The sequence below is a fragment of the Pongo abelii genome, chromosome 1 (genome assembly GCF_028885655.2).
Source record: "Pongo abelii isolate AG06213 chromosome 1, NHGRI_mPonAbe1-v2.0_pri, whole genome shotgun sequence".
Taxonomy (NCBI): Eukaryota; Metazoa; Chordata; class Mammalia; order Primates; family Hominidae; genus Pongo; species Pongo abelii.
Window position 1 is genome coordinate 166,559,435 of NC_071985.2, and position 21,584 is coordinate 166,581,018.

The 21,584-nt window shown below is 40.0% G+C and overlaps 1 protein-coding gene across 13 annotated transcripts in view; it reads right to left on the reverse strand.

Moving 5' to 3' along the window:
• The window catches only part of SGIP1 (SH3GL interacting endocytic adaptor 1), a 238,033-nt gene extending 216,691 nt beyond the window's left edge, over positions 1-21,342 (reverse strand). For 2 of the 13 annotated variants that reach the window (XR_010139725.1, XM_054547818.2), the window contains exon 1: positions 19,449-19,830. Coding sequence is in view for 8 of the 13 variants with exons in the window: in XM_054547818.2 (XP_054403793.1) it covers positions 19,449-19,458 (10 nt within the window). In the remaining 5 variants the exon portion in view is untranslated. 13 annotated transcript variants of the gene reach the window in all.
• Positions 21,343-21,584: the final 242 nt, after the last annotated feature.

Below are 21,584 nucleotides of genomic sequence, written 5' to 3' on the forward strand. Positions count from 1 at the left end.
GCTCTGTCGCCCAGGCTGGAGTGCAGTGGTGCGATCTTGGCTCACTGCAACCTCCACCTCCCAAGTTCAAGCAATTCTCCTACCTCAGCCTCCCAAGTAGCTGGGACTACAGGTGCCCACCACCACACCTGGCAAATTTTTGTATTTTTAGTAGAGGTGGGGTTTCACCATGTTGGCCAGGTTGGTCTCAAACTTCTGACCTCAAATGATCCACCCACCTTGGCCTCCCAAAGTGCTGGGATTATAGGTGTGAACTACCACGTCCAGCTGTTGGCCTCATTTTTGATGACTTTATTTTTAAAATGAAAAAAAAAATGCCATCTATAACAAGAGGCAGTGAGCATAAATTAAATGCTTCATGAAAAGTTTCGTATGCAGCTGGCTTTGAGGGTCATTTTGAATTCTTCTTTACTGTCTCTGTTCCCCGCATGCACACAAAGTTATCATCTATTCCCCAGTGCCTGACTGTTGTGGTGCAAATGAACAGGAAGCCACCATTCTCCCAGCTTTCTGCCTACCCGCTGAAGACTGCAAGACTCAGGTCAACCGTGACCCAAACATGGAGCTGTCGTCCCAGCATTGTGAATAAGGGCAGCTGGGAGTTGGAGAGATGGGAAGTGCAAGAGTTAAGAGAAAAACAAAACTTGGCTGATGTGTTGGTCTCTGAGGTCCCAGTGGCAGTCAGCCAACTCACAGCTGTGGCCAAGGGGAGCTTGAAAATTAGGGAATGAGAAGCACCTTAAAGGGAAAACTTATCTGCTTTTTCTTCCTGAAGGAAGGGTTTTCCATATAGTGGTTGAAGTCATTTTCTCTCTCACCCAAATAATGGGATTTCCTGATGTAAATTACCTCTTATCAGTGAAATGTAAACAAAAAAAAGAAGATTAATTAGGTGAGCAATTATTATATGGCAACCACTAAGCTGTGTACTTTACATATGTTAATTTGTTTATTCCTCAAAATAACTTCATAAGATAGGTATTGATTTCAAAGCTGAGAAAACAGAAAGTAGAGGCACAGGGAAGAGAAGTAAATTAGCCAAAATAGTGGAGTAGTAAGTGAAATTGGGTTAAGATGTAAAGTCAAGCAGCCTAGCTCAAAAGGCTGCTGTCTTATCGATGCTTTGCTGCTACATAAACTTGCTTGTGTGAGGGAAGAACGAAAGCGGAGACCACAGAACAGGAGGAACACAGGAAGCAGCAGCAGCACTATGCCAACCAGGTAAGAGAGCAGAAGAAAAGAGGGAGCAGTGTGATGGCGCAAATGAGCACACAGTGCAGAAAAGAAAGGTGAGGTGGAAGCACCAAGGGTAGCAGAGCCCCAGAAATTGTGTTGTTAAATGAATTTTCTGAAGTCTGTAAAGACTCTCTTTAAGATACATAGCCAATAGCCAACAAAGTGGGCACGTCCAAGAACTCAGAGGAGGTGATGAGAAGTGATCAAGCGGCTCCGCATGAAGTCTCCGCTCATGACAAGGGACAAGAACCTCTCCAACTCAGCTTTCCTAAAAAGCCCATCATGACGTCTGGTGGTAAACGCAGTGATTCAGAGATCACACCAGCTAGGACCCGGTGGTCCCATCCAGCTCTGCTACTCCCTAGCTGTGCATGTGATCTTGAGCCTCAGTTTCTTCATCTATCAAATGGGATTAAGACTACTCCTCATAGAGGTATGGTGAGAGATAGGTGATCCACCATTTATACAGTCCCTCAGAGCCTGGTACACTGATAAGTTGTGCAGAATAATTAATAATGAATATTATTACTACTAACCTTGGGTCATCTTCTATGAGTTAATTTCATCTCAGAATCTACAATCTTGGACTTTTGCACACATTGGAGGCAGGTGCCTTATATATGGCGTTCATCTATGCAATTGTTTTTCATGCTCTGACTAAAGAACTTATGATGATAACAAGAAACACAACCTGCAAGTAAAAAGGCAACACCTAAGGGCAGTATTTGTACTTGCTGCAGAGTAAACAGCATAAATACTCAATTTCAGGTCTATAAATAAACTTGAAGAGGATTGTCATGTTTTTACATATTTCTTAAATGTATGTCTTATTACAGTTATTGAGAGTTGAGCATCCGTTAAGAATACTAAAATCAAAAGAAGTGTTAAGCCTTAACTACAATGAAAGTATTAATATAAATTTGGGAACTATAACCTTTTCCAAACCACAAAGTCAGAATGACTATATTTTTCATATTAAACAAAAGTCAACTGATGATTGAATTGCCTTTGAAATGCTAAAAAATTTAAATTTTATTACAACTGAAAGTAGGAGATGTGCCCAATAGATTGTTAAGCAAAAGGTGGAAATAGATATTGCATTCTAACATAGGAGAATTGCTTTAAGTGCTGAAAACGGCATTGCAAATTTCTCTGAAACATCCAACATCATTCATTAAAGTTTGCTTTATCATACAATGCCACAGAAAACTACAAAGTAAAATATGAGAAACTACAAACCAATCTGATTTAAAATAACCAGAACAAAGACATCCTTAATAATAGTTTAATTACCTCTATCATCATTTGCTGATGTACCATTGATAAGGTGAGTTATAAACTCTCTGAGCCTAAGTTTTCTCATCTATGTAATAAGGACAGTAGGTAAGCATGCTATAATAATCTTAGTTATTATCACTGTCAATTGCTGTGGTGCAGAGAATGCCATTGTTCTGCCCCTATATGGGAATATAGTAAGTTTAAATCCTCAAAGGTAAAAATTAAGAGACAATATTTCTTAGTGTTTCACAATATAGTTTGAGAATCAGATCAGTGTTCAAGTCTATGGTCATACTACCTTGAACATGCCTGATCTCGTCAGATGAGTTCAAGTCCTAAATATTTGGGCCAGTCATAAACTCTCTGAACCTCAGTTTTCTCATCTGTGTAATAGAAATAATTATCGTAGTATCAACCTTATGAAATTGTTATGAATATTAAATGAGATAAATGTTTATAGATACTTTAGGAACAATTTCTGGCATGTTGCAGGAGCTCAAGAAATGATAGCTATTTTTATGTTAATAAATCTGAACATGACTTGAATATTCCCTCCTCTTGGGGGAGGGGCAGTGGTAATAGCTGTATCTACTTGTTAAGAGAAATTATGGAACACTTCTTGGATAATGTTATTCTCAGTCTTTTTTTTATTATGCAATATCCAGAGATCTAGGGCTGTTCTGGGGCAGCTGTGTTTTGGTAAGTTACAGGGCAACTATCTTTTGGTGAGGTCTAATTAGAGAATGGGAAGAAAAGGAAAGGAAAACTAAAGCCAGTTAGGAGAAACTTTAGTAGAAGAGGTGATTCAGGGCTATTGGCTATTAAGAGCTCTGCCTCTCACCAATCTGCTAGGAAAATCAAGGGTTCACCATACATAGGTGTATGTAACACATATGCACTGACAATATAAAAAATACAAAATAAACCATAATTCACAGCCTTTGGTGTGGAGAAACGATGAAGTCTGAAGATTAGATTTATGGCCTAGGACCTAGACCAGTGGTGAACAAGAAAGACTTTCTCAAGAATAATGAGAAGGAATATCCCTCAGTCTCATAATTCAGCCAGAGCAGGTGCTTATAGAGCAGAGTGGGTATAACAATGGTCTCTTCAAAAGAACTCAAAGATACTGGGAGGGACTCTTCTTTTCTTTTGGAAAATTCCCTAAAAGATTCCTGCTTCCTTCTGGAACAACAGAGCAACAGGGCAGTTGTGATGCTGGGTTTAGATGACACTTATTTAGGAGATGGAGCCATAAGATCAGAGGTCTTCTAAGGATTCTGGGGAGTCAATGTATGGATGGAAACCAAAATATGAGTGTGTAGCCCCAGAAACTGCTCAGATACCTGGTCAGAAACTAGGCAAGCTGTCAGGGGTCGGGAAGCACAGATATAGAGCACATCAAGGCAAGTGACCAAGAATATTGTAAAAAGACATTTTGGTATCATCTTGTAGCAAGTTCTGGGGAAGTTCACTGAATCAAGGATATGCACAAGCATGGGGGTGCTGATAATATTAACAATGCCAGTGGCAGTGATAATAATAAGGATAACATGAGCAATTGAATGTAAAAGTAACAGGAAATACGTTTGACTCTACACACACATAGTGTCATTTAATGCTTGCCACTTTGACTTACTCTCACCTTACCAGGTTAGGTCCTTATTTAAAAAGCTCTTTGAGAATCCCATTCAATGCTTCTTTCACATAACTTTGCTCACTTATAATCATTTAGTTATCTGTGTTATTTTAATGTCATTGTCACTAAACTGTAAGCTTCACAATGTCTGTTTCATGAGGTTTGCTCACTATGTACGTCTAGTACCTAGCACAATATTTGAAACCTCAATAAATAGTTGCTGACAAGCTTGTAATTTGTGATAGCTTAAAAAGGAAAAAAGAAAAAGAGAGAGGAAGCAAGGAAGACAGGAGGAAGGGAGGGAAGGAAGGAAGGGAGGAAGGAAGGAAGGAAGGAAGGAAGGAAGGAAGGGAAGGAAGGAAGGAAGGAAGGAAGGAAGGGAAGGAAGGAAGGAAGGGAGGAAGGAAGGAAGGAAGGAAGGAAGGAAGGGAAGGAAGGAAGGAAGGGAGGAAGGAAGGAAGGGAAGGAAGGAAGGAAGGAAGGAAGGAAGGAAGGAAGGAAGGAAGGCAGGCAGGCAGGCAGGCAGGCAGGCAGGCAGGCAGGCAGAAGGAGCTTAAGCTCAGGCTTGCCCAGGGGTGCACAGCCAGCAAGTCTCAGAGTTTGGATCTGAACCCAAGTATTTTTTAACTTCCAAGCCTGTGCATTTAGCTGCTATACTATATAAGAAATTATAAAAGAAAACCAGAGGCCTGTTCCTGTCCCAAAGGAAACTAGACCAGGAACAATTCCCACCTACAGGAAGCCTTGCATATATTTTCCTCTTGGGTAAAAATGCAATTTAGGGCATAGTAAGTTTTGGCACCTGCAGGTAGGAAGAGAGGGCTAGGAATTGGAGACGTGCGCAGGTGAATCTAGTCAAGGTGAACAGTAGTTATCTCAGTAGATGACATTCAGAGAGGACACAAAATGTTTTAATGGAAACATTTGGAGAGAAAAATGAAACATGGAGAGGTCAACCTCTGTCAACAGTAAGATCTCTTAAGTATTTCTATCTTTCTGATCTGGCCTAGAGAGAAAAAGCCTCAGTGATGAAATGATGAAAGCCCCCCTAATAAACAAACTGATTCAGTATCAGAACGGCTATCAAATAATTGAAGTGCTTCAAAGTCATTTAAAAATAAGTACATAAAAAAGTGCATGATACCCTTGGGTCTCTAATATCTTCATTTTTTTCAGCTGTCAGCATGTCTCTGAAAAAGCCTAATGCCAGAACCGTTTGGGTTAGAAAGAGTTTATTCAATAGCTAAATTAAACCTTCACTTTGAGCCTACAGACCTCAATAGTGATGGTGCTAATGAGTGGCTTGGGGGAGGGCACCACCATCCCTTCCAATCTCCATCAGCTTTCCCACAAATAAACATAAAATTTAAATAAAATCAGAATATTTATTACTCAAACACAGATTCAAGACAATCCCTCCTCCCCCCCTCAAAAAAAAAAATAAAAAATGAAAAAAGCTAGAATGCCATCTGTAGCTACTAAAGTCCATCCGACAACCCAAGTGATTGTCTAAAGATGCAAGCAAAAGCATGACCTTCTCCTTCACCCTCTCCAGTGGCTTTCCATTGCTTCAGAATCCATTCCAGATCCACCTCCATTGCTCACAAAGCCCTGCCTGATGTGAATCTCCTGTTCTTCTCTCCTGCCTCTGTTCCCTTCTTCACTGGTCTCTGGCCATGCTGGCTTCCCTCTTGTCCTTGAGTTCACCAAGGCCCAGGCACTTCACCCTGCTGTTTTCACTCCTGAAATGCTGTTCCAGAGCTTCATGGGTCACAAGGTATAGGGGTCTCAGTTCAAGTGCCCCTTCTCAGAAAAACCTTCCCTTACCACGTAAAGTAGCCTTCACCACCACCCCTCCCATTCTCCACCATGTGATTCTATTTTGCCTCTTTCACTGATTTTACCATAATCTGAGATGATCTTGTTCATTCATTTGGTTTGTTAATCTTGTGTCCTCATACTTGAACTCAGGCTCCATGACAGCAAGGTCTCCATGTATCTTGCTCGCCTGTGTCTCACACCTAGATCCCTGCCTAGCTCATCACCTTGCACTGTCACTACAACACTTCCTATGTGTCTTAGTCAAAATTTGAAAATTTGATCAAGAGTGCGACGAGCTCTGTTCTTCATTGTGCCAACTTGAACTGGGTTGCCATGAAGACAGAAGATTGCAGGAAACTCAAGAGAAGAAATCCAGATGAAATCGTTTGATCTGGCATTTAGACGAAGAGGATTAGACTTTGCTGAAATTGTATACAGAACTATATTTGGGTTTGTAACTAGGCCAAGATAGATTTCAGTTGAACACACTTTAAACTGCATTTTCAATTGTCTCACTATGCATCCATTATTGCTAACAATATTTTTATTCAGTTTAGCAAAATTCGATATATCCATCCCCATTTAAATAAATCTTTAAATTTGGAAAGGTGCTTATCTTCTGGTATCCAAAAATGAAAAAAAAATCATTTGTAGACATGGAAATTTGAGGATATGTGGAAAGGGGTTGCCTGTAGCAGGGATTCATCGTAGAGTTTTAAAATGAGTTGGTGCCTTCAAAATATCTAACCCAACTCTTCAATTGAAACCAGAATTTCCAAGATACTGAAACTAATAATGCTTTAATACTACATTATACTTACATAAAAATTTTGCAGCTTTCAAAATATTTTCACATATATTTTAATGCTTCAATATTCAACCCAGTAAGAAAGTCAGGAAAACTCATATAATTTACCAGTCTACAGATGGGAAAATAGAGAGGTGATGACTTAACCCAATAGACAGTCAGGACTTGCAGAAAGGACACTCCAAATCTGTTCTTACCCACCTAGCAAATTCTTGATCTTATCCTCATAACTAATAAAGAAATGTGCCAGGAGATATTAGAATTTTTCTAATTAAAATCAATTTCTCTTCACTACCTTGCTTTCTTTCCCCAGTGTTAAAGCCTTGCCTAAAGTCACTCAACTGGCTGGGGCAATGCCAGGACTAGAATCCAATGCAGAATTCTTACCACCTCATCAGGGTAACTTATTAAATAAGAGCCAAGAAGTCATATCATACCACGAGACTCCTTAATCTAAGCAATTCTTGCTCAATATATAAAGCAAGCCTAAATATTTGATGACACAGGAATAGTAAAACAAATTATGATGCTGATGAGATCACCAAGGGTTAAGGAATTTCAGATTGTCTGTTTCCAAAGCTCATGTTCTGCACTTAACAAACTGTAGTAGTGGTTGGTTCTTTCATGACAATGAGATTATTTGGGAATTTAATTTTCTTCTATGTATCTTCTTATTTTGCAAGTTTTCTGCAATGAAACCTGTCCTCTTAAAATCAGAGGAAATGATTAAAGGAGTCAGGCAGACATGTGTGAGATACTATATTAACTGCACACTCCTGGAACCAGAATGTGGCTCTCAGCCAGTGTAATCATACATGGCAGATGGGTGCTTTGGGAAGAGCAGAGGAAGCACGATCCAGGGTATTGCCTGGCATCCAGGAACTTTATTGAGACCTTTGATGTGCACATGACATTAACATTTAATAAGCTTTTACTATGGACCAAATACTCTTCTAAATGTTTTGCATATTTTAACTCATTTAATTCTCATAATAACCATACACTGGGTGGCTTGACTCTTTCACTAAAAGTTTGTGATCCTTACACAGGATTCGTTTATTAAAACTGGGTATTTATTGAGCATTTACACACATGCACACATTGGGAATCCTAAAGTGAGTAAAATATGGTCTCTACTGAGGCATAGTCCTTGGTTTTTGAGCAAGGAACAAAGCAGTATAAGAATGTGCTATGTCTAAAAGAGAATAGTAATTAAGATTTATTGGGAGCTTAACATTTTATCTTAAGACTTCACCATCAACCCCTGCCTGAGTTACTGGTCTGCCAGCCTTTCCTACAAATTTTGGACTTGCCATGCCAGTCCCCACAATCATGTGAGCCAATTCCTTATTTAAAAATTCCTCTCTCTCTCTGTGTGTATGTATGTACACACACACACACACACACAATTTGTTCAGTTCTGTCTCTCTGGAGAACTCCAAGCACTACAAGCGTACTTTCTGATTTAATTTTTTCAAACTTACATGTTTAAATTACCCATGAGAAAGACTGTTATCATCACATCCACTTTCCTGAGGAGGAAACATGTTCACTAGCTCCCTAGAGTCAGACACAAAGGTTTAAGCTGGATCAGCCTGACTCCAAAGCTAGTGCTCTCGTTCTCAACCTGCTGCATATGTGAAGGCTTCACTGAAGGCAGGCAGTCTTTCGTTAGTCCACTTGAAAAGTCAGAACAGACTGTTTCCATATAGAGAAGGAAAGGAATGGCAAGTTCAAGGGCAAGAGAATGGCAAGGAGCTCTGTCTGGCTGGGCCAGTGAGAGATGAGGCTGAAGGCAGCCTGTGTGTGAAAGCTTTGCACAGCACACTAAGGCATTTGGACTTCATCTTAGAAGCTTGGTAAACAATCAAAGGCAGATGAGGAAATTGATGTCTTTTGTGGCTGTGAGGAGGATTCATTGGAAGGTGGAAGCAGCAAGGTCTGATCAGATGTGTTAGCAGGGGATGAAAGAGAGAGAACAGAGTCAAGAGCTATTTAGGAAAGACAATCTACAGCTCTTAAGGACCTACTGATGTAGGACAGGAAGGAAGGAGGAATTAGGAATGAATCCAAGCAATGACTCTAGCTTGGCTACCTGGCAGACATAGTTCTTCAAATTAGGGCACAAGGAGGCTAACAGAAATTTAATGGTTACAGTCAATAGCACAGGAGTAAGGTTCTACCTACAATCAGGCTTAGAGACCATTTCCTGCCATTGTTACCAGAACTGCTGCTGTGAGCAATTTTTGACATGTCATTTTTGGTGATTCACTAAGGCCATTTGTAAAGGTGGGTGCACAGGTAGATCACCTATATTCTAGTGGTTTTTTGTATGTGTGTTTGTTTTTGAGACAGAGTCTCCCTCTGTGGCCCAGGCTGGAGTGCAGTGATGGATCACAGCTCACTGCAGCCTCCGCTTCCAAGGTTCAAGTGATTCTCCCGCCTCAGCCTCCTGATTAGCTGGGATTACAGGTGCGCACCACCATGCCCAGCTAATTTTTGTGTGTTTTTAGTAGAGGCAGGGTTTCGCCATGTTGGCCAGCCTGGTCTGTAACTCCTGGCTTCAAGTGATCCACCTGCCTCGGCCTCCCTAAGGGCTGGAATTACCGGTATGAGCCACTTCACCCGGCCTGTATTCTAGTTTTATTCCCTGTATTTCAACTTTGGGAAACTGCTTGTGGTAAGGAATGCAAGGTAATATCATCTCATGTGCAAATTCCAATCAATTCACAGGAATTTCCTGAAATATGCTGTTGAGATAGATACTAAAGCTAGGGAGAAAGATGGCTGTGATTGATTAGTGATGCTGTACATGTTCAAGAAAGGGGTGGCCTAGCACATGGACATTGAGAATAGAGGATGATAGAGTATGCTTGTAACTTAATAGTATGGTGAAGAGGAGAAAGAAATCTGTAAGGCCTGTCTTCAGGAGAGGTACAGCAATAATCTACAGAAAAAGCAAAACAGCAAGCAGTAATGTCTAGCCTCCAAAGGCTAAGAAATCCACAAGTAACACCCAATAGAACAATGGAAACTGTTCTATTTTATTATTAGTTGTTGTTGCCAATCTCTTACTGTGCCTAATTTATAAATTAAACTTTATCATGGGCATATAGGTTGAGAGAAAACTGTCTGAGAAAAAAACTGGCATCTGCACCACACTCTCTCAGATGTATATTTATTATTTCATTTGCTCTTCATAATGACTCTATGAGGTAGGTAGCTAGCATTATTCCACCCTCACAAATGAGGAAGCTGAGGCCAACCATTCCAGAACTCACTCAAGGTCACCCAGTCACAGAGGCGGTATAGTCCCTCTTCAAGTCCTGGCCCTTCCCCCCACACTGTACTGACTCACTGAGAAAATCAGGGGAGAGAGCTATAAATGGTCACATTGTATGTGTGTACTCAGTAGAACGATGACCCTGGGGACACATTCATCTGTGTCTTTTGGCAGTCACCCAGCCAGCCTCAGCACCTTTGAACGTGAAAAACACCATGGGCTCCAAGTCTTTGTCTATTCACAGTTTTGGAATCATTACTAAAATAAACTTTGACTTGTCCTCTTACAGAGAGAATAAAAATCCTTAGGTAAGTCTTTTCATTTGGCCTTGGTTTCTGCAACTCTAAAATGAGGTTGAACCCATTTGGTTAATCTTCAAAAGATGGCACACATTATCATGTTTTCATGATAACAGCCACAGCTTTCATGAAATATCAGCGAACACCAAGCTGTCCTTCTCAGGGAAAAAAAGGGGCTTTTGTTCGCGGTGGGAACCAGGCTTTTTGATAAAATGTGTGGTAGGAGGTAAGCTGTGAAAGTTTAGAGTCCACTGGACTAGTGACATCACATCATGACCCTCTTCCTCAGAAAATTGTAGAAATTTTCTACTGAGCTACCAAAAAGAGCCCACTGGGATAAAACCCTTCTGTGTGAGGTGGCCTTCTTCAAGTTGATGACTGTTCTGAAAGATCATGACCTGCTAATAAAATTAACTTGCTTAGTTCTGAAGAAGACTTTTGAAACATCCAGTCAGATTTAAACAATCTGCTGTTTACTTGCCAGAGACCTAGGCCAAACACTTTAGATATGAGCAAGATTTTCCAGTTACCCCATTATACAAATAAACAGCACTTAACTAGGAGTCAAGCCTGGCTGATAAGTGCTGGTTCTGCCACTAGTAAGGTGGTCAACTTGAGTGCCACTTAACCTTGGTGGGCCCTAGTTTCCTTCTGTTTAAAATAAGGATAGTAATACAAAAGTCCCTCCTTATCCAAGGTTTCATTTTCTGTGGGTTCAGTTACCCACAGTCAACTGTGATCTGAAAATATTAAATGAAAAATTATAGAAATAACCAATTCATGTTTTAAATTGCACACCATTGTGAGAAGTGTAATGAAATCTCGTGCCATCCTACTCCATCCTGTCTGGGACATGAATCAGTCCTTTGTCCAGTGTATCCATGCTGTCTACACTACCTGTTCTTAGTCACTTAGTAGTTGTCTCAGTCATCATATTGTTGCATATCGCAGTGCCTGTGTTCAAGGTCAATGGCAGCCTAACGCTGTGTCACAATGCATACGTCATTCATTCCACTTCATCTCATCATGTAGGCACTGTAACATCTCACACCATCAGAAGAGAGGTGTGTACTGTATAACAAAATATTTTGAGACAGACACCGCATTCGCATAACTTTTATTACAGCAGATTGTTATAACTGTTCTAAATTTTATTATTCGTTATTGTTGCCAATCTCCTACTGTGCCTAATTTACAAATTAACTTTATCATAGGTAAATTTAATTTTACCTATGATAAAGGTAAAATTATCATAGGTAAAACTGATACCTATTGATTGATACCTATGAAGGTATATATATGATTATATATATAAATCAACTTTATCTCATATATATGTATAGGAAAAAGCATGGTGCCTATAGGGTTTCGTAATATCTGTAATTTCAGGCATCCGCTGGGGATCTTGGAACATATCCTCTGCAGATAAGGGAGGACTACTGTACTTATTCTTTCTACCCCACAGAGACATTGCACAAATAAAATATGTACATGCTAATGTGGTATCATATACTAGACTCCATGCTTCTGAAGACGGGGGACATTGTTGCCTTGTGTTTTGCTGTCATTTTCATTGTGCCTAGTACAGCAACTGAGATATCAGAAACACTCCAGGTATATCTGTTAGATGAATAAAGCATTTTTAAAACTTTTAAGCATGTTGCAAATGTCACATAATCTTTGACAACGCCCTAAGTGAGCTCAATATTTTCCTCCTTATATTGTTTGTTAAAGAGAAGAAACATAGGTAACTCCATACAGGCTTTCAAAAATCCTAAAACACTAGTCCTGACACATAACAGAAGTGGATATGAACCAAAAATAAAAATGAAAGTTTTTGATATACACCAAAAAACATGTGAGTAGATGTGTAATTTTGATCCTGGAATGACCCTTTCGTGGCATTTACATCTTTTCTGTGAAAATGTTCAAGCCTAGAGTTGTTGCTGAGTTCTCAGCTGTAACTTTGGGCTTGGAATGGTGAGCTAAGACAAGGACATGATACTCATTCATTTATTAAATGTGTGAGAAGAATGAGCCCAAGGGGAACTGTCATAAGACATTCACAGAACCGGTATCTGAATGCTAGACTTCTTAATGCTCACCTGTCACTTGATCCATGGATCACATAAGCTCATGCTGACTGACTTCTGCAAAAGGATGCCCACATGGGCAGACATTTTAATCTGTTTTGTTCACTACTGAGCTTATAGCACTTAGAATAATGCCTAGTGTGCCTTCGATACAGAATATTTGATGAATAAATAAACAGTTCTAGACTAGGAGTTGCAGAAGAGGGTTGCCATAAACGCACTTTTTGTGTTCCAGTACAGCAAAGAGGCAAAACTAAATTGTGGATGCAGAATAAACATAGAGAAAATTTAAACTAATAAAAGGCAGATAGTAATGCATTTGAATTATTTGTGTGTCAGGGATGAATATATTCTGAGGTGAGAGGAAAAGGAGTCAGTCATTAGAATTCAAACCTTGGACACAGTAGATGTGAGGAATCCCAATCATTCAGCAAATGCCAGAGACTGTTAGAGCTGGAAGTTCTAGAGGTATGGCACATCAATTATCTCATTTTGTTTGCAAGGAAACAGAGCCCAGGAGTGTAAAGTAACTTTCTCATGGCATACAGCCAAGAAGTCACAACACTTAGACTCAAACTCAAGTCTGACTTCTGAGTTCATGTTCTTTCTACCAAAAAGCCCAACTGCATAAAATCAGCTAACACATTGAGCTCATAAGATTAACAAATTCTTCAATCAGGAGTAATTTGCATCTGAAAAATCTCATATACCATGACATTGCCACTGTACGCACAAATACACAGAACAACATTACACTCATTTACATTCACTCATTTATTTAAAAATACTTTCCCACATTCCAAGTCAAACCTGCTGGCTTTATAAGCCACCATTTCCAGGCTTGGTCATAAACCAGAGAAAGGGAATGAGAACCCAGGAAGGGAAAGGTGGGATGGAAGAATGAGAAAAGTAGAGAAAGGAAAGGCAGAAATGCAAGGAAGGCAAAGGAAGAGAGAAAAGAAAAAAAGCATCCAGGATATTGACAAAACTGACTCTGGGAATTCTTTGAATGGTGATGCTACAATGTGCCTCTTTTCATTATGAAATCATTTCCTAGGAGCTCATCACCAAAACAATTCAAGCTCAAGTACATATTTTCAAATGAACTATTTCTTTTTTTTTTTTGCATCTCAATATATATTATCTATTTCTCACAATTTATCACTGCAGAATATTGTCTTATTTCCTAATTGTTTCATGTTTATTGATTTTATTTCTCCAGTGAGAATACACATTTGAGCATTTTTTTCTTATGCCCATCATAATGCCCAAAATAATACCTAATAATGAATAGTACACAGTTACCTGAGCCATTTATATCTAGTTTTGTTCACTTATTCAATTAATAAACATGTTAAGTATTTATAGTATGCCAAGAGCTAAGGATACAGAGATGAAAATGGTAAACCAGATTTCTGCCCTCGTGGAGCTTACCTTTGGGTGAGAGATTCAGCCCATGCACTGACAGCAACCACAAGCCATAAACACAGCTCTGAGGAGAGAGAGCGGGCTGAGATGGACTCAGTAGCCCAGGATATATGTTTGAGATGACAAGGATGATAGCAAAGGCTGCCTGAGGAGGTGACAGTTTTGCTGGGACCACAAGAGAATTGGTAACTCCATGACCTGCAAAAGGAGTGTTTTAGGCAAAGAAAAAGCCCTGAGGCATGAAAGTGTTTATTCTAAACACCAGGAGGCAGGTAGTGTGGCTTGCAGTGTGAGTGAAGTATTTGATGAGCTTGAAAAGGCACAGCAGGCCAGGCATGCAGGGTCTTGTAGCCTATGGATTTTAAGATAAATGGGAAGATATAGAAGTTTTCTTAAACAAGGAAGGCGTGTGATGTGAAGTATTTAATTCTAGATGCCTAATATCTTTCTAATATCAGATCTTTCTAATATCCTGCAGATGTAGTTAACCAACATACAAGTTCCGAGAATAGAGGCCCATCGCTTCCCAAGTCTAAATGCACTTCCCCAGTCTCTCTCCCATGGAAAGCTTGCCATTGTGTGCCCATACCTACACTTGGTAGTTAGCACACAAACCTATGAGACCCAATACCTCTGCCTCACACCCTACTTTTTCCTGCTTTTACTATGCTCCTCAATTCTGTTCTACCTATGACCTCTTTCTTATTCAGTTAATTTCTCCAAATGGGACTTACTCAGACATATGAGCCCAAATTCGTTGTAATCCCTTATCATTTTTCTCTCTTCCAACTCCTTTAGGATTATCTCAGTAAATTCTCTGTCCCACTTTTAATTCAGTCTGTGAGTTTACATCATGACTTTACTCATAATTTAAAAGCAGTTCGTATGATAAAATTGAATTGAGAAAAGGTAAGCCACAAGTATGAAGGTAAAATTGAACATAATTGAAAAATCCAGTGTCATGAGTATCTAAAACTTCTGAAAATACCTGAAGTATTTGATGGTATTCTAAAAATACCTTCCAATTTTTTCTCCAGCTCTTCATTGTCCTCCAATTAAAGCTTCTTTCCTTCAAACAGCAACATCCAAAATTAAAAACACATTTAATGCCATAATTTTCTTCTATTTGATTACTATGGGAACCATACTGTTCTTTACACATTTTATGGCAAATATTTGAATGTTAGCTAGATATTGGGTTAATAGCCTTTGACGGACTTGTGTGAGACTCTATTATTTGTATCATTATTCCTATGGGAAAACATGTTCCAAGTAACCAACTCACAAACAAACTTTCAGGAACATAAAACTTGTGAGTTGGTAACTTCCTGTACCTTGTTTATTTGAAACATGCATGGTGTATGTGCTACATCCAACAGAAAGAATGATCCAGAGTCTTCTAGTATGGTTTATCTAATTTAATTTTTTTAAAGACTCCATATCCTTTTTAGAAGTTTAAAGATGACCCCTGACATTTGGATGGGAACATATATATCTAAAGAGGTTCTTTATGATACAGAACACTGGAGAAGATGAGAAATTACACAAGTGATGGAACATATATTGGAATCTTCTATCTGCATGTTTAGATTTTCTAAAGTGATTTCATCATTTAAAGAAGAGAATCAGTAGGAAAATTAGAAGCATTCCCTTTAAAACTTCTTAACTAAATACAAAATGAACAGCTCCAGCTTTAAGATGTCTTGCTCTTTTCTGACCAAACCAAATAATTTTCCAAATGTTATTTTAGTAAAACTCTATTTCTAGATAGGAAAAGAAGAAGTTCTTAGTGTTTATAAGGTTTATTGCAACAACAGAAGTTTAGTTACTCTTCAATTATGCAAAATTTTTAAAATAATGATTTTGGACATAAAAGGCATTAATAAGAAATTAAAGAGTATAGTTCTGTGAATATTCATATTTAAAACAGAGAGACACAGAATATGCAACCAAAGGCACTACAGCCTATTTTTCAATTAGGTTAACATGCCCAACCTGATGCAAAGCAAAACTAAGAGGTTCCTAGAGGGTCAAAAACATGAGCTTTGTGGTTAAATGGATGTAGGTTCAAATTTCACTCCACCATTTTTTTGCCTCAATGCATTATTTTTACTTTTGAAATGTAGAAAAGGACTGAAAAAAGCACTGTATATACAATATACTTATTTTCAGGTTATTATGAGTAGTAAATATAATAAAATATATTAAATTATCCTGAATGTTGTAATTAAACCCAGTAAGCCCTTAAAAAGATTTGCTTGTTAATTTTTTAAATTGTCGTATAAAATGAAACCATTGGCACCCAGAAACTTATCTTTCTAGTATAGCACCTAAGAGCCTGAATATGGAACTAAAAACACAAAACTCCTTCAGTTGGGCCTACGTGAACAAGGAAAGTACTTTCTAGACACCCTCACAAATAGACAGATAGCCCAAGAAACTCTGACTTAGTTCCAGTTATCTTAGAAAGGATAGCTAAAGAATGCCATTTTCAAACTTTAATAATAATATATCAAAAAATAGTCTTTGAATAGTTGCCCTAACCACATAGACTTCATTGTAAGCTTAGCCAATACGTGCACTCCTTAGTTAATAATTCCCTTTGCTCATCATCTTTCCCTTCACATTTATACTACAGAAGGCTCCAGATCATGTGGCTTTCTTTAGAAAAGAAACAACTCAATGCCAACCACTGCCAAAAGATAAAGTATGCAGGAAGCAACAAATCAAGTCCCTTAAAATATGTTTTTTAATTAAAATATGTTAAAAGAACCATGGAGACACAAACTACTAATCACCTGCTTGTGGTCCCTGGGGAATTATTTCCTTGACTTCCAAGAAATTAGGATCACTGAGGAGGTAGTAACATTTATCATTTATGATTGGATGGATTTCCAATAGGCATTGAATGAATGGAGCCTATATCCTGTTCCACACAAACAAAACGTAGTTTACTATGACCCATTCTGCTGAATATTTGTTTACTCTTGCTTTACACAAAGTAGAGAAGTGCCTTTGAAAAGTTGCCATGGCCATGCTTTTTCTGAGCAGCAGACTGAAACACTCTAGCAATACAGAAATGTACATACACACGAGTGCAAATATATGTTTTCTTCCTTTCCAGAAATGTGTTTGGGTGGATGACTCTACGTGTGTGTGTGAGACACACTAGTTGAGAAGAAATATGATTTTAACTAGATGTTTGGTGGCACATTCTCAGAGTCCACTAATGTTTCAACAAAGAGCTGCCATGACAAATTTGGGGTGCCTTTTATGAGGTTCCTTATCTTTCCAAGGTTATTGTGATAGATGTACAGAGCCTGGCAATCTCTAGAGATAAGTCGAAATAATAATTATATACCATACTTTCAGAATAAGAGCAATTCAGAGGTGAAATTCTGCCATGCAATACCAGAAACATGAATGTATATTGCCAAAAAGACTGTCAACTAAGTTGGAAGGCAACTGATAGCAAATTGATTTTTGGTTAAGCTCCTATTTGCCTTTCTAAGGTCACTGAACTATTAAGATAATAAGGCTTGAAAACATTTAAGTAGGCGCTATTGGTAGAAATAAATGTTAATTTCATTTAGCTATTTAAGCCAGTGGGAACACCTGTCCAATTTCTCTTGCAAAAGATCTAGTGAAAGACAACTGTATCCATAGTATAACCTCTAATTCATACCAGTGCTAAGATAACATCCTTCATTAGATAAATTTGGCAAACCCAGAGCAATAGTGCTAATTCAGCTCCAGCACAAGTCTTTGTTGCAGTTCTCATTTTGGTTTAGGCAGCCCGGATAAGCTTATCACAGAGCTTTGAACTGACATTCTTGGATGGCACAATAGACCATATTACCAGGAGAATCATCAATGAGCATCAAAAAACGTTACAACCTTCAAAGAAGATACTTCAGTGCCATGGTTTGCAAGGCAAGAAGTGAAAAGAAAGAGCATCCAATTCTCTATGCAAGACTGAAATCTAATCAGAATGTGTGCAGATGCATTTTTAAGAAATGCTATATGAAATTGAGCTGGAGAAATACAGTACCTCTACAGGCAAGATATTTTTTCTGAAGAAGATAATCCACATGAGCTTTTAATTGAAAAGTGCATGAATAATACTCTTTCTGTTTGTCTTGCCTTGTTATTCAAAGATTAAATCCATTTTGAATTAATGAAAATGATTTAATCTGAGAGTGTTAGCAATCTCAATTTATTTAGGCCTGGATTTAAAGGGCTAGCTTGAGAGCCTTTTGCAAACAAGACTCAGCTCCATAACAAAATCATACCCAACCTCTCTCTTAAGGCTATCTTCTAAAATCTGTGGGTTTTGACTCTAAAATTCTTCACTCCCCCAAATCACATTAACAATGTTTGACATGATGACAGGGAGAGCAAAAAGAATTCATTTCTGCCAAATAAGTACAGGCTACACTGCTGTTTTTATGAAACCTTCCTCTTCTTATTCCATTTCGGTAAATTTCTAAGGAATAGTTAAAATCCGTAGGACAAACCTTGGCTTAAGAGGTGGCCTCTCTGCCATTTTCATGGCTGATTTGAGACCCATTATGCACTCAATTCTGCATTGTGAAATCCAGGCTGGGGACAAATTTCTGCCTGTCATCTTAGGAAAGGCCAGGAGTTTTGCACCATCCTATAGTGTGAAAACAGAAAATCAAAGCCTGCATAGAGCTGCTTGCTTCTTTCCTGATCAGCTTGCTGCTTTTTTGAGACAATCTTGGCTGTCACAGTTTCAGACTGGGAAGGGTAATTTAGCAGAATAAAATATAGTTTAAATAGCATCTCCCCAGGGAAAGTTCCTCCTTACACTCTATATTGAATATGCAAAAAGATCATCAGCAAATAATCATTTGATACTTGGCTGAAATCCATTGGACAGGGAAAGCATTTAGGGAGCACAAAATTCTTTTTTAACCTGATAAGACCCCGAATCAGGAGGCAAGAGGCCCGGATATTTTCCTTATATTTTTCATTCTGTTGCAATGACATTCTCATACAACTACAGTTCATGGACCAAATTTGCTGCCCTCCCCATCCCAATAATATGATGTAAACTGCAGAGATAAAAATACCTTATGAGAATTTTTATAATTTTAAACAGTTCACTGAAAATGTCTGTATGGATAACTCTGTTAATGACCGCTCCTGTCTAATGTCAATTTCAGAAAACAAGTTTCCATTGTAAATGTTTAATCAGTGTAGTCCCAGGAACCCAGAACAGAAAACCTTATCTTCTCGCCCAACTTATTTGCTCTGCAAGCTCTTTCCTAGCTCCATCTCAGCTCCCTGCAAACACTTTAGGCTTTTCTCTCTCAAAGGAGCTAGGAGCTCTGTAGGTTCTGAGCTAGGCAGCAGCCCTGTGGTTTGATTCCATTAGTCTGAGCCCAGATCCACTGCAAGCAAACTGCAGCATTTCTGCTTGCAAAACCTTGGCAACCAGGTTCTAGAACCACCACATACACTGGCTGCACATATTCTTTAATGCTGCTCTGCCCAAACCTTGCCTGAAGCCAGTCAACCACAGCAGAAAGCATCCTACCTTCCATCATGGTGGCAGAATTGCATTCCTTAATTTCCAAGGAGTCTGAAAAAACACAGGAGGATACGATTCCAGGTCCCAGCTAAGTCCTCACCACGCCGCTGCTGAGGTCTATTCCGTCCGCTGCCGAAGCCAAAGGAGATAAGTGTTAAGCCAAAAGACAGGCCATGGATGCTGCTGGTGCTGCTTCACCTACAGGAAGGCTACCAGGAAGATGCTGAGAGAAAGGGAGAGGAACGGCAAGCCGGCCGAGCTGCACCGCCTGCGCTGCCTCGGCCAATCCCTTCAGCTTTGGACCGCGTCACATGGTAGCCAGCCTGCATCTCCTGACACAATACCCCCGGAGAGCACACAGAACCTATTTCCCGTCCCCATTCCCCTCCACCCCCATCGCCTCCAGCTTGTCACCAAATACACAGCCCCTTCCCCACCTGGTGACGCACTTCCCCCGCCCCTCCTCGTCGTCTCCTTAAGCTTACAGCAGCGGCTGGGTGCCCGAGATTAGTTATCAAGGGCTGCCACCTTAACAGGGGACTCTGGCGTGAAAGGAGCACCTAAGTGGCTTGCTGCGGAGGGGGTTCTTTTCTTTTTCTTTCTTTCTTTTTTTTTTTTTTAAGAAAAACTTAATAATTCCGTGCAGCCTGAAATCTTAGCAACACACTTTTAAGCTCCCATTCCGGTGTCCTTTTACCCTGAAGGAATTCCAAATGTCAGTGTCTGTGGCTTCCGTGCACATCTGTGCGTCTCTCTCTCTCTCCGTCTCTCTTTCTCCCCTCCCACCCTTCATTCAAGAGAGAAAAATCAATCCGACTGACGTCACATCATAAACAATTATTCCCAAAAGGATGATGCAGAAGAAATTTCACCCCAGCTGCCTTCGTGAGAGCCAGGGAATTAATTGCGCATGACATGCTGAAGGGCTGGGAACTGTCATTAAAACAAAGAAACAAAAGAACCCACCCGAGTGGGGCTCTGGAATCAAACTGGCAACGCTCGAGATCGTTTCTGGGGCGGGAGGCTGGAAAGGGGAGCAGGCAGGGAGCGGAAGCCTGAGCCCGACCAAAGACAGCAGTGCACGCCGGCTCCCTCCCACTCCAACCTGGGCCCGCCGTCCGGGCTACAGACGGGACCCTGCGGGACGCCCTTCGACGACCGAGTTCGAGTCCCGCCGCCACCGCGTCCTTCCCGCCGAGCGCACGCGGGAGCTGCCTCGCTTCCCCAGGTGGGGAGCTTTTCTCGCAACCGACTGGGGCTGCAGCTGCCAACTGCAGTCTCCGTAGGAAACAAACTTTCTCCTAAATGACACGTTTCTCCGCGACGCGCCTCCTGCATCTGGAGTCGCCTTCAAGCCTATTCATTCACCCAAGTGGAAACCTGGAGGGAGGCAGTTGTGCCTGGTTGTGGCGGAGCCCAGGGTTTTGAAGCTTCCAGGAATGGGATCTGGGCGCTGTGCAGCTGCCTAAGTGGAAAGTTATGTCACTGGGCCTGGTTGGGTTCAGTCTGTCACCTGACTGCTCTCCAGAGACCCTGGAGCCTTTCAGAAGGGCCCAGGCCTTGGGGATCTACGACCCTTGGTTCCCTTCAAGAAAGCTCAGACAGCGAAGGAAGAAAAGGGCAGGGCAGCTTATGAGAGGGAGAAGGCAGAGAAAAAGGAAAGGAGATGAGAGGAAAGGGAAAGCCTTCTTTAGAACTCAGGAAAGACAACATCAGAAGTGGGCATTTCTCCCTGTATAATCTCACAGTATGACCAGGAGAAAAGCTGTTACAGTAGAGAGCAATTGTGAGCACCAAATGAAAATGTACTCAACTGGAAGAAGATGCATGATATGATCAGGGTTGAGCCTGTAATGTATTATTAATCATTTATATTAGCAATATACTCATGAACTTTTTCTATTGCTCAGCCCGGGACATGGCCTAGCTCTTTCTACCAAAGCAAATATGACGTACTGGTGACTGACTGAAGTAGCATATTAATAGTTAAAAAGCAAAACACAGCTCCTTAGCAACTTAGAAGTTTTGAAAAACCCATTGTTCTCCCTAAGGACACATACTTCAGTGGCCTCTAAATTTTAAAATGAAAATCTCCAGGGAGATACAAATACTTGTGACTTTTTTCTTATGTCTCTAAGACAG